Source organism: Oryza brachyantha, chromosome 11, assembly GCF_000231095.2.
Source record: "Oryza brachyantha chromosome 11, ObraRS2, whole genome shotgun sequence".
Taxonomy (NCBI): Eukaryota; Viridiplantae; Streptophyta; class Magnoliopsida; order Poales; family Poaceae; genus Oryza; species Oryza brachyantha.
In genome coordinates, this window is record NC_023173.2 from 12014050 (window position 1) to 12027910 (window position 13861).

A 13861-nucleotide genomic window follows, 5' to 3' on the forward strand; every position below is an offset into this window, starting at 1 on the left:
CGTATACATAAATTATTTTTCGATCACTAAACAAATCACACGAGCAAGTATAAGCATAAACCAAAAGATGTCGTCCCCCAGCCTTCTTCGAATCAAAATGCAGGGCTAAATCTCACCACCTAAGAAATCGTAAGGAAAAATATCTGACAGAGTGCAATCCAGATCCTCTGCAGTACTGTACTACTGCAGAGGGCTACAGTAATCGGAATTTGGATCATTTTTTCACCATTGGATTAGAACATACGGTCCATATTTGCTGCTACAGTAATGAACAGTGATTGTTACCGTCCCGAAAATTACCGTGACTATAGTATTTTGTCACATTTTTTACTGTGCTCCTCGGAACAGGGAGTGTTGCAGCAATGCAGACAATCCAGACCCGACAGAGTGACATGTACCATGGGTGTCCTTGATGCCCTAAAATCAAACTCCACCGGTCACTATCGATGAACACATCGACAAAACCCTTAAAAGAAAAGGCCCAAACAGCCTTATAATCACGTTAATTTAGTAGTAAGTAGCTGGGGTTTGGCCAGCGATCCCCAACGAACTCCCCAGCTCCCGTGGTGGCCAACCAACCCCCAACAGAAACCACTGCTCCTCATCCTTCTGTGCGCACAGTAGCAGCTCCGTGGACCGGCCAAAAGTTTCGGCTTTTTTTTTGGGCGGCTGACTTGAATTTACTGGAGGGTATTCTGAGTTTTTTTTTTGACAGGTTTTTGGTGGAACGGAGAGCAAACACACGTGAATTTAATTTTGTGAGGTTTTTCAGGTTAGGATTAGTTCTGCCTCTTGCAATCCATCAGCTTCTTTGTTTTGATTTTTCTCGTATAGATAGTGGACAGAGATACGGTCTTCAAAAAAAAATTAAAATTAAAATTTGAGGAGCTGATGAATTGCTTCTTAGTTTATGGTTACTTTACCCATAATTAATGTATCAATCATCGCATATGCAAACGATTGTTACGGTCAACTTCGAATAAATAAAAACACAAGTTTGTTTTGTAAAGAGGGGAGGCATCATCAGGTGTATCCTGACGAATTCTATACATTCATACATACATAATAAAAACAGAATACACTGTATTTGTTTTTGAATGGACGAATTTTATTTTAAAGTCGGTTATTAATTTGACAATTGACGGGTGTAACGTAGAAGTGAAGCTCTTAATTTGACTTGAGAATTGACAAGTAAGTGTGGTTGTTGAAGTAGCTTGCTTAGGTTGAACCATATATATCGTTGTTCTTGTAGCTCCATTACTGGATTTCCCAGGGTGAGAAGCAACTAAATATAATCCAATCAAATCACTCGGATTGTGTGCAAAAATAAATATATTCTCTCTAGTTCCGTAATTCTTGTCAATTTAGATAAACAATAAGCATGGTTACACTTTTACACTTTAACTATTAATATATAATTATTAAAATATTTTATTTTGAAAAGACTTAATTATGAAATGTTTTATTTAAAAATACTATATATAAGTCATAGAGAACACATATCACCTAGGGTCTAAAAATTTAATGAATTTAACCATGGTGGTTTTAACTCCGCTCCATAGTAGCCAATTCAATAGTATAGCCAACTGCTAGCTCCAATTTATTTATATTCAATCTAATAGTCAATTTATATAATAATAGTTACCTACAAAACATGAATACATGGTCTCATATGTCATGCACATATTTTATCTTGGAGCCTGTGTGCAGCCGACTATAAATTAGTAGCTCACTTTTTTTCTCTTTATTTTTTATCTCTTTAAAATATGTTCATAGCTGATGTATATTGTACCTCTCTGAGCTCTGTTCTGTCCATGCCACAGCTTGCAATTCCCAAATGGCTTACAAGTTACAACAAAATATGATTAATTAATTACCAAATCAATTTGGTGCTGTCATTCCCAAGATTCTGCAGTGTGCTAGAGACCAGGACGACAGAGCAGCATTGGTAGTTATACAAACCCATCCAACCCCAACTGTTCTTGCATCACTTCTTTTCTCCTCCTTTTTTGACACTGATCACTCTCCTGTCTGCAACAGCAAGCCTTCCAGCTCCTTCTATATAAACACTTCCCCCCTGAACACCCCTCTCTCATCAAACACACAAAAACCTCACTTTCTCACTCTAAAATCCATCGATCCAAGTCTCTCTCTCCTCTTTTCTCGATCTGCTAGCATCCATCACACCAAGATCATCAACCATGGTGAGATAGCTACAGAAATCAGCTTGATTGATTGATGTGCACTGTTTGAATGATCTCCTTGCTGATCATTGTGGATAATGATATTTCTTGCTAATCATGTGTTGGGTACTTGGGTTTAGGTTGTTGAGGCTAGGGAGAACGGAGCCGGCGTGGCGGTGGCCGACGGCGGGAAGGCGGCGGCGAAGCTGACGGTGAAGAGGGGGGAGCCGGAGCTGGTGGCGCCGGCGGAGGCGACGCCGACGGGGGAGAAGTACTACCTGTCCAACCTGGACCAGAACATCGCGGTGATCGTGCAGACGGTGTACTGCTACAAGGCGAAGGCTGCGCCGGCGGAGGACGGCGCCGGCGCCGACGCCGACGCCGACGCCGTGGCCGTGCTCCGCGACGCGCTGGCGAAGGTGCTGGTCCACTACCACCCGCTGGCGGGCCGCCTGACCATCAGCCCGGAGATGAAGCTCGCGGTGGAGCTCACCGGCGAGGGCGCCCTGTTCGTGGCGGCCGACGCCGGGTGCGACCTCGCCGACGTCGGCGACCTCACCAAGCCCGACCCCGCCGCGCTCGGCCAGCTCGTCTACTCCGTCCCCGGCGCCAAGAACATCCTCGAGATGCCACCCATGACGGCGCAGGTACGCCCTGCCCACGACGTCATTGCCCTGCTTGCACCTTTTCTTCTGGCGCCATTGCCGCAGCCGGCCATGGCTTCCCTGAGCTTCGCGTTAATGGCGGCCTCGCTCTCTCTCTCTCCTACCCTTTTGGTGAAAGTAGAAACAAAAATAAGTAAAAGCCATGCAGCTGCGTGTCTGGGTGATGACGTGGCAGGTCACGGTCGAGTCGATGGGTGAATTGATAGGGACGTGGTCACGTGGCAGGTTGCTGTTGAGGTGAAGGGAGTTGCAAAATGCATTTAAGAGGAGGATGCCATGGATAGGGAGTTTGAAAAAAAAACATTTTGGAATTTAGTTGTGCTGGTAAAAAAAATCCGTTTTTGTTTTGAGTATTTTTTAATTATAGAACTTTGGATATAAGTTTAGTTTTTTTTTAAGAAAGTTAGCTTACCCACCTGAACCTACAAATCACCTAACCACATCAACAATTTTGTTTTGTAGGTTGATAGCTCTTGACATTTATAATTAATTTGTATGCCACCTCATGTGTCAAATCATGCATGCACTAAATCGTACTTGGCTCAATTAATCCTTTTTTGATTGAGCATGGTATATCCAAGGACTGAAAAATGAGTTAAACTCGAGTTGGTCATGGATTATTTGTGAATCTTTATGTGCCCATCACTAAATTTTAGTCAACTCAAATCAAGCTAATGCAAATTATAATTGATTAATTGGTTGATAATTAAAAAAATATTTTTTTCAGGTGACACGGTTCAAGTGCGGTGGCTTCGCGCTGGGGCTGGCCATGAACCACTGCATGTTCGACGGGCTGGGCGCCATGGAGTTCGTCAACTCGTGGGCGGAGACGGCGCGCGGCGCCGCCGAGCTCACCGTGCCGCCGTTCCTCGACCGCACCGTGCTGAGCGCGCGCGACCCTCCGGTGATCTCGTTCGAGCACCACGAGTTCGAGGAGATCCCCGACATCTCCGACACGGCGGCGCTCTACGGCGGGCAGGAGCTCCTGTACCGCTCCTTCTGCTTCGACCCGGACCGCCTGGAGCGCGTCCGCGGCCTCGCCCTCGCCGGCGGCGACCTCGGCGGGCGGTGCACCACCTTCGAGGCGCTGTCGGGGCTCGTGTGGCGCGCGCGCACCCGCGCCCTGGGCCTCGCGCCGGAGCAGCGCACGAAGCTGCTCTTCGCCGTGGACGGCCGCCGCCGCTTCGAGCCGCCGCTCCCGAAAGGCTACTTCGGCAACGGCATCGTGCTGACGAACGCGGTGGCCACGGCGGGGGACCTCCTCTCGTCGCCGCCGTCGCGCGCGGCGGGGCTGGTGCAGGAGGCGGTGCGGATGGTGACCGACGAGTACATGCGGTCGGCGGTGGACTACTTCGAGGCGACGCGCGCGCGGCCGTCGCTGGCGTCGACGCTGCTGATCACGACGTGGTCCAGGCTGGCCTTCCACGACGCCGACTTCGGGTGGGGCGAGCCGGCCATGTCCGGCCCCGTCACGCTGCCGGAGAAGGAGGTCATCCTCTTCCTCGCCCACGGCAAGGAGCGGAAGAGCATCAACGTCCTCCTCGGCCTCCCGGCCTCCGCCATGGACGCCTTCCAAAACCTCATGGACGAGATATGATACCCACATCATCCATTGCACGCATGCATGCATGGCATGGATGATGTCACTCTATCATGGTTAAAATTTGATTTTGTTATTATTATAATGTGGTGTTTTTTTCCTTTATGGTTATTAATTTGTGGGGAGAATGTGTTGGGTTATGACTTATGAGGGAATATTGTTGCTGGCAAAAAAATTGTTGTAAAATGGTTTAATCGTAATGAGAAGCAATTGTTATTTGTTTAACGCTTTTGCTATTCTACATGCGCCTGAAATTTTTTGCTTTTGTCAGTCGATTGCCTTGGCCGTGCGATCTCAGTCAGGATCCGTGCACGCATCAGACTTTAGAGCATTATAAACTTTTGGATGGAGATCGGACGGGTGAGTGCAATCGACTGACAGCTTCAAAATAATCAGGCGACTGACCAATAGGCGAACCCTTTGTTTAATTAATTAATCGGGCTTGTTAATTGTTATCTTATCTATTCATATGGATCAAGAGTTGAACACTGGAATTGTTACATCTGTGAGGTCGGCAAGGGAAGAGAAAAACAGAGAGAAGAAAGAAAAGAAGAGGCTCAGGAACAGGGGAAACACAGAGACATGCTTGGCAGGCTAGGTTGATTTGAAGAAGATGATTTGTTTGACATTTAGCTCGATGTGTACACAATGTTTTTGCATATTTTGAGTAAAAAAATATTCCCTCGTTCATATTGTAAGTTACTTTCGGTTTGTTCTAAATTAAACATAGTCAAATTTAACCAAATTTGTGGAAAACAATATCCATAACAACAAAATAGTTTAATGAAATCTGCCATTACATATATTTTATAATATTTATTTTAGGCGGGAAATGTTGTTATATTTTTTTCAATAAATTTGTCAAACTGTGACAAAGGTTGCGGTCGAAGGTGAAGGTCAGGAAAGCCAATTAGCTGCACGAAAACGATAAACGTAATTAGTATATGATTAGTTAAGTATTGCTTATTAAAAATTTTAAAAAAATAGAATTATTTGATCTTTTAAAATAATTTCTATATAGACAAATTTTGTATGAAATATATCATTTAGTAGTTTAAAAAATGTGCTAACGAAAAACAAGGATTAGTTCAGTCCAACCGGTTGGAACAAACACAGCCAAAGCTCAATGAACTGTGGTAGGAATAGTGCACTAAATATGCAGGAAACATGAAACTATATATAATATAATCATAATATAATTAGGTTATAATTATGTTATAATAATACTATAGTTACATCCTAACTTACAACAAAATTTTGTTACATGACATACTGACCTTGCGAAATTAGCTGTGAGACACCATAAAAGTTGAAGTTTGGGGGGGGGGGGGAAGAAGCTATCAGAAAATTCTGTTCCCCATCTTTTATTATATCCCTGCTAAAAAGGGGAGAGAGAAGGAAAATTGGACACAATAAGACCAATTAAGGTCATGGCCAAATGGTCCGTGCTCAAGCAGGCAGGCCCGATCACAACTATATATTGCACAACCCTCGAGATGATACCTGCTTAGTCATGAGTCGTGTCGGCACGGTCTAATAAACCGTACCGTGCTTGGGGGCCTAGGGCATGGCACGGTTGGCTAGCATGGTATGACCCGACTTCTATAGCAGGTTAGTATTGGTGATCTAGAAAAAATATTAGGAGTGTCTGCACGAAAGAGAACTAGTTCCCGCCCTTTCTTCTCTTCAGTAATACCAGAAATTTTGTTGTGGGGGCTAGGAGGACTACAATGACACAGTTCGGGTAGGAAGGATTGAAACCTTTAGCCCCGGTGGTAGCTCTACATGACCGAGCACGAGTACAGTCTGGTGGGTCAACCTATTTTCCTCAAAGTATTTTGCATGTGTTCCTTATTTTGTTAATTTACACCACATATTTTCTATTTTTCTTATTTTTATCAGTTTCTTTATTTTTCTGACCCCATATTTCGGAATTTACGGGTCATTCGTATGGGTCGGCGATGTCTGTGCCGAGAGCTGTGAGAGGGGAGATTAAAGGGTGGGTGGGTTTAGAGTGGCATAAATAAATATTCTTTCCGTCTCATATTATACTTTTGGTTTTATTTATATTTATTTATATATCAATATATTTTATACGACCGTTTAGATTCATTAGCACACATATAAATTTAAGTAAAATCATAAAGTCATATCATCTTATGATATGGAAAGGAAAAAATTGTTGAATTCCTTAGGTCTTGGTACGTCAAGTGCACGTTCATATGCTAGAAGAATAACATAACAGTATATTGTATTAGTAGACTAATGAATAATAATTCTGTATCACTATTAGCAAATATACTTTTATATCTGAGATATAGAGAGTAAAAACCCGATGGTGGTTCAATATAAACCTAGAAATACATTATGCATCACTTCCTCGATCTGATTGAAACAATATACGGATGATATGTTCAATGATAGTACAAACTAATACACTCTAATTGTCACCAGCATCTCAACAGAGAGAGATAATATATCTATATTTCTTACAGTATTTTTTTCCCTTAATTTCCATATAGAAATTGCCAAATAATTTAACCACACATGCAACAAATTAATTAATTAAGAAGCCTAATGCACATACAAGGAGAGGAGGCCAGCCTCTTCTTCCTCGGCTCCGGCCGGCCATGGATCAGCAGCGCCACGCGGAGGCGGCGATGATGGCGCGGTCCTGCCACCCGAGGAGGAGGCAGCCGCCGTCCTCGGTGAGCCGGTAGCCGTCGCCGGCGCCGTAGAGGCCGAGCAGCACCTGGCTCTGCCCGACGGCGGCCGGGCTGAGCGGCACGGCCTCGAACCCGCGGCCCTCCATGAGGCGGCGCCACCGCTCCAGCCGCTCGTGGCGCGCCACCCGCTCCGCCCCCTCGCACGCCACCACGTTCCGGATCTCCGGCGCCAGCAGGCACTGCTCCACCTTCATCCTCGCCGCCGAGTCCGCCGGGAACGTCGCGTCCAGCGAGTCGAAGATCGCCGAGTAGTAATGCAACGCCTCCAAAAACCTTCATTCGAACACCATGCAAACGTTCAAACACGTTCAGCGAATTTCGTTTGTGACAAACACCACGCAAATGTTTAGATGTTTTGGATGAATTTTCGTTCAAAGATGAGGAATTTTGGGTTGGTTTACCTGCCCAAGAAGTAGGGGCCATTGTGGCCGGCCTCCTGCTCGACGAGCGTCATGATCTTGGGCGCCTGGTCGCGGACCATGGAGAGCAGAGCGGGGAGGTGGGCGCCGGGGACGCGGTGGAGGCGGTTGACGGCGTTGACGGCGAGGGCCTCGCCGACGCGGCGCTGCAGGGCGGCGGGGCGGAGGCGCTCGAGGCGGTCGGCGACGGCGGCGTGGAACTCGAACGGCACGCGGAGCGACGCGGCGAGGGAGGCGAGGTGCCTGCCGGTCTCCCTGACGGCGGCGGCGGGGTGGCCGACACCCGTGAGGCGCAGCGTCGGGGGTCCCCCAGGGCGCGCGGCGAGCGCCTGGAGGAACGCCGGCCACTGGTAGCCCTGGAGGATGTCGAGGTCGACGACGTGCACGCGGTCCTCGCCGTGGAACGCCTCGAAGATGGCCTGGTTGGCGGTGAAGTGGGCGAACTTGATGTAGGGGCAGGCTTGGTAGAGGATCTGGTAGACCTTGAGCGTCTCCGGCGAGGGCGGGAGCGGGAGCGGGGAGGCGGAGGCGGAGGGGGAGAGCGAGAGGCGGGCGGCGAGCGCGTCGGCGAAGTAGGAGGCGACGCGCTGCATGGAGTCGCCGAGAGGGGAGGCGACGCGGCGGAGGAGGTGGAGGTGGCGCAGCGCCGCCGGCTGGTCGCCCTTGGACACCATGTCGGCGCACGCCAGCAGCAGGTGCACCAGCTGAAGCCCACTGTCCTGCTCCTGCGTCCACACAATTAATTAATTAATTGCTATTTTCTTAATTGATGTAATTGATTTTTATCGATTTTTATTAATTAATTAATTGCTATTTTCTTAATTAATTAATTAATTGTGATTAATAATTTTGTATATTTGGACAAATTTTTTTGAAAAAGACTAATGGCCAAATATAAATCCAAAAATGCCAATTAAAAAATTAGAGGGAGTACTCCTGTAGTAGTGTTAATTAAGATGCTAATTGCAGTGATTATCCAAATTTTTGGTTACAAAGTAGTAGCAGAAACATGTGGACCTTGTTACAGAAATTACACAGGTTAAAAGATAATCAGCGCACAACATTAGAACAAATGTTGAGCAGAAGATATCAATTTAATTTGTGATTTTTCTTCAACCAACAACGTTCATGCTCCAATTGTCCACACAGTACATGTTGATAAGTAAACTTCAGTTATTTAAAATTTGTAGTAGGTAATAATGTCCTTTTTTTTATTTATCTTTTGACACAGTCCTGTGCCATTTGCAAATGCACATAAACAGTATAGTAAAAATATGAAGGGCATGTTCGATGCAAATTTTACTTTTATTTGTTTTAAAAATACACTACAATGAGTCAATCGAGGACCTGTATGGTTTTCTTCAAGAGAAAATAGGGACATGTATGTATAATTCATTTATATCAGTTCGTGCTACTAATGATATTTATAGTAGCCAGCAATTTCCTACAATTTTAGCACTTTAGCAATTTCCTACAATATTAGTACACCTACAAAATTTTGGACCTCTAAATCTTAAATTTATAGGTAAATAGAGGGCAGAGAGTTCCTATTTTACATTAAAAAGAACAATGAGCTAATCCAGTTTGTTAAGGGAAATCAAGTCCAAAAACCATGCAACTGTATGGTTAACTAAAGGAAAATTGCCAAAACCTACATGGAAAACGGGAAGAAAAAACCCTGTGGTGGTATCATCAGTATTGTCGAGCTTATCGTAGAACGGGCAACCAATTGTCCAATTCTAACTCCCCATGTGAAGCACATATATCCTAACCACCTAAGTATCTAACCAACCACAAAAAAGTGTCTGTAGTCCAGTAGTTACAAGGGCCTTAGTAGCATCTAAGGTCTTAAGTTCGATCCGATTTTCTAACGGCTTTATGCTTTCAGGGATAGGCGCCGTCCCCGCTGATCAGGCTTCGAAGATGCTCATAGGGGTAGTGTTTGCGTGCATACGTTCTTAGAAGAGTGTGTTGTGAGCGTCTGCGAAAAAAATACCTATCCGACAAGCATAATCTTGGTAAAGCCTAGGTTTTCACCTTAATAACGGCCGAGTCACTCCAACCACGTTGTTGCAATAAAAACATTTTTTTAACTTTTTTCTTTATTACTCCCATTGTTTCGTTTTTTAGAGGAATAAGCGAAAACACGTTTTTATAAATAAAAAATAATTTACAGATAAAACTTTTATATACGTGTCCATAGGGACTCAAAAGCGAAATGTGTAAAAGAAATCATGATGAAAAAACCATAAAATTAAGTTCTAAAATTCAAATTTTGGCTTATAAACCGTTGCAACTGTGGAACGATGGAGCCCTTTTGTCAACTACTTTTTTATATATATATATATATATATATATATATATATATATATATATATATATATATATATATATATATATATATATATATAGACACACACAATTTGCACAGTCTTTTGAATTAAACAACTATTACCCTCGCTTTTTCGCTTATGCTTATCGGCCAAACTTTTGAATTTTCAACATTAAATTTTAAGTTGATTTTGGATTTTTTTCATCGTAGTCTATTTTTTTAGTATTTGCTTTTAGATAGCTAAAAATATTTATATAAAAGTTTTATTGATAAATTATTCTTTTTACAATTTCGGTACGAAAAAGTAAGATGACCGCCGTAAACTTCAATGTGTCAACAACGTCAGCACGTGCACGTCTAATTCTGACAAAAAACATTTTGGAGCCGCAAAACCCATAAAAATTCAAACTCCAGTACAAAACAGAGCTCTCTTAATTAACAGTACGAGCCTCTATATAAATCAGATTAATACGTTAATTTTGGACTGCTTGATTGCCACCTACGTACTTACCGCTTCTGAATAAAATCAAACCTGCTAAAGATCCTAATGATCTTCCAGAATCAACATGTAAAGTTTTTGTTGAAGAAATCAACACATATATCCTTGTCCTGTTTCTACACTAGTAATGCTAAATCACATGGCATCAAGGCTACTTTTGGCAAGTTGGTTAACCACTCAGACAAAACAGCATGCATTCCTAGTTGGTGGGCTTGGATTATTAGATATACTAATCACATGCACGGACGTGTGCTATTAGCAGCACGCTTGCATTCATGGGCTAGGACCATTTGGCCACTTGGGGTTGCTTACCAGATTCAGAATATTATTGTGGAAGACCAGTGAACACTAAAAAAGATTCACATTATTTATAGTCACAAAATACAGCAAGTTTTTAAAATGATTTGGTGTAATTTTTTTTCAGGGATGACTGTTTGACTTTTTTTTTGAAAAAGGACAAACAGTGAATTTGCAAACAAAATTAATTTGTGAATAAAATTTTTATATACGTGTACTTGGCGATCTAAAAGCCAAGGTTGAAAATTAAACTCGATAAGAAAACCCTAAAATCAAACTTTAAAAATTTAAACTTTAACTTATAACTATAAGCAAAAGCGAAAAGATTAGGTGATAGAAATTAACAGCCAATCTTACTTAAGATTGGTGTACGTTATATTAATTTGTACTGTACGGTCAATTAATTCATTTTGTTACTGTAAGGATCATTTCAGTTTGATGATGCTGGTTATTCTTCTGTGTAAATAAGTTTCTGAAAGAAGAAGATCAGCTACTTAATTAATTACTAATTAAGTAAATTATGAAATGAATTACCTGCTCAGCTTCTGATTGGACCACTGAGCCCAGCATGCTGTGCAGCGAAGAGTCAGCCGCCCACTGGTCAGCCTTCGCCATCTGATGCTGCAGCGGCGGCGCCATGCCTTCTCCAAACTGGCCGCCGCCGCCGCCGCCGCCATAGTACATACCAGGATGCCCCAACGCTCCCACGGGCAGCCCACCAGCTGCCATCGCCGCCGTGACTGCTTCCTCGCCGCCGCCTCTGTAAGCCGGCTCCGGCATTGCCAGGCACTCGGACAGCGTCGGCAGCTGCTGCGACGACGACGGCGCGGTCACGGCAGAGGCGGGGGCGCCGCCGCTTGCGTTGTCCGGCAGCTGGTACGACGCTAGGTAGCCTTCTTCGAGGAAGGGGTCCATGGACGGCAAGGAGGCCGGGAGGTCGCTCTCGGCGCCATGTACGTAGGAGGAAGAGCAGGAGAGCGTGGACGGCGTGTTGCTCTTGCCGTCTCCGCCATGGCTGCTGCTGCTGCTGTGTGCGCCGCCGCCGCCGTTGTTGATGTACACCTTGTGCAGTGGGCTCTGCGACTTCCCCTTGCCATGGCCGGCGAGGCCGCTGTAGAGCAGTTGCGCGCCATGGCCGGCTCCCTCCATTCCGCCGCCATGAACGTAGCTCTGGTGGTGGCCGCCACCATGGCTGGTGGTGGTGTAGAGGTTGGAGAAGGTCGTCCTCCTCGGTGAAGACACCATCTCCCTCCTCGGCGAGGTGACCATGTACTCCCTCTTGGGAGAGGACACCATGTAGTCCCTCACCGGCGACGAGGTCACCATGTAGTCCCTCTTGGGCGAGGACGCCATGAACTCCCTCCTAGGGCTGCACGCCATGAAGTCCCTCCTCGGGGAGGCCGACGACATGGACAGCAGGAAGTCGGCGCCGGAGGAAGCGCCGATCTGGTCGGCGAAGATGGACTCCCACAGGGCGATGTCCGGCGACTGGATCTCGGCATCGTCGATGTCGCCGCCGCCGTCGAACCGGAGCGCCTGCAGCCCAGCCAGGGCGTCGTTGGCCTCCGGGCCAGCCGACACCGTCGACGCCACGATGTTCGACTCCGACACCGACGCTGTCGGCGACGTCGGCCCCTGCTGCTGCTGGAGCTTCGTGCCGGCGGCCATGTCGTGCATCGTCGTCCCCATGCTTGAACACATCCAATATCAAATGATCACTTCTCCCTAGCTAGCTAGCTAGCTACTATCACTATTCACTACTAAGTATGCTAAATTACTAATGCATGCAATAATCTTCTTCTTTGGAAGCTCTCCTAGCTAGCTACTTCTGATCTATCTATCTAGTGATCAATGAGGAGTAATCTAGATAAAGTTTTCTCTCAAATCTAGTATTCTACCTCACAATGAGGAGAGTTAGAGCATGTTAGATGAAGCATAATTTGCAGCTAATATATGTTGTTGGTTTTCTCCTTGTCCAGCTTGGTTTGGAGCCTGGAGAAGTTGTGAATTGTGAGGAGGATGAGGAGGATAAATTGGGCTGGTTCTTGGAGGCATCATGTTGGCGTCTCTGCACACACCATGTCAAAGGAGTGTTTTGGTCGGTTCTAGGGGTGTACATTCTCTGCCAAATTCCTCTTGTACTGTCCTGGGTGCTGGCTGTGGGCTATTGGCCCCAGCACGCTTAACTTCAGAGTTCTAATAAAAACCTGTGAACTAGGTGTCATAAGAAAACCAGAGGCCTTCCAAAGTAGAAGAGACAAGAGAATCGCTTGGGAGGAAACCCTAGGTTACCAAAGATAATATATGAGGAGGGCTCAAAGAATGCCTTGAGGAAACATGGCAGGTCATACCATATATGGAAGTTACATGCTGAGCAGGAGATCAGCAATGGAAATATATTTGTATTGCATGGAGCATAAAAGAATCTTGGTCTTAATTTGTTTGTAGATACTGCCAAAATTTCTTTGGAAGAATAGGTGACTAATTCTTACATGACATCCTTTTGTTTTAATTTATTGAGGGTTTCTCTAGCTAGCAATTTATATCCTTCGGTCAATAATTAAAATACAACTTTGTATGATACCTAAAAAACATAGTAGTTTGCTGGAGGGTACCGTCTCTGTTGTGACCTCGCGTCACAAACACAAAAATGTACATGCAACTACAAAAAAGGTCAGTCGCACATACACACAAGAAGTTCAAGTAGATGATATTTGAAATGCCTTGGCACTGTATCTCTCATTAACCTTGAGTTCTACAGGATAGGGGTACGAGCTTTTATAGCCCCGGAAAACCTCTTGTACAATGACTCAAGTACCCCTGGTTAGTTACTAATAGAGTCTAAGGGTACAAGGGTAAAATAAGTAGCTTCTCGGGGACCGCCACACCAGCTGTCTTCAGCACTCGAGTGCACTTGAGAGCTGGTCCCCAGGCATCTTGGCGAGAATATTCCTTGGAGTCGTGACGTGCAAGCTTCCGTATTCTGACCTGGTCTGGATTGTCGAGGGGGTGCCGGTAGTACATAAGTGTCTTACTCGAACACCAAGACATCTTGACCGAACATACCACGAGGGGCATGATACTCGAATACCAAGGCATCTTGGCCGAACATGCCACGAGGGGCATGATACTCGAACACC

General features: G+C 45.2%; 2 protein-coding genes across 2 annotated transcripts; one reads left to right on the plus strand and one right to left on the minus strand.

The window, feature by feature from the left end:
* The first annotated feature begins 2062 nt into the window (after window positions 1–2062).
* LOC102719333 (omega-hydroxypalmitate O-feruloyl transferase) lies at window positions 2063–4652 on the plus strand. The gene is made up of 3 exons (XM_006662888.3): window positions 2063–2204; window positions 2324–2830; window positions 3576–4652. The coding sequence occupies exons 1-3, from the start codon at window positions 2202–2204 to the stop codon at window positions 4443–4445; spliced, it is 1380 nt and encodes a 459-aa protein (XP_006662951.2). The 5' UTR covers window positions 2063–2201; the 3' UTR covers window positions 4446–4652.
* Window positions 4653–7083: 2431 nt separating this feature from the next.
* LOC102721121 (GRAS family protein RAM1-like) lies at window positions 7084–12422 on the minus strand. Its single transcript, XM_040529187.1, has 3 exons — window positions 11256–12422; window positions 7576–8318; window positions 7084–7447 (listed from the first exon to the last, which is right to left on the minus strand). Exons 1-3 carry the CDS (start codon window positions 12420–12422, stop codon window positions 7084–7086), a joined length of 2274 nt encoding a protein of 757 aa, XP_040385121.1.
* Window positions 12423–13861: the final 1439 nt, after the last annotated feature.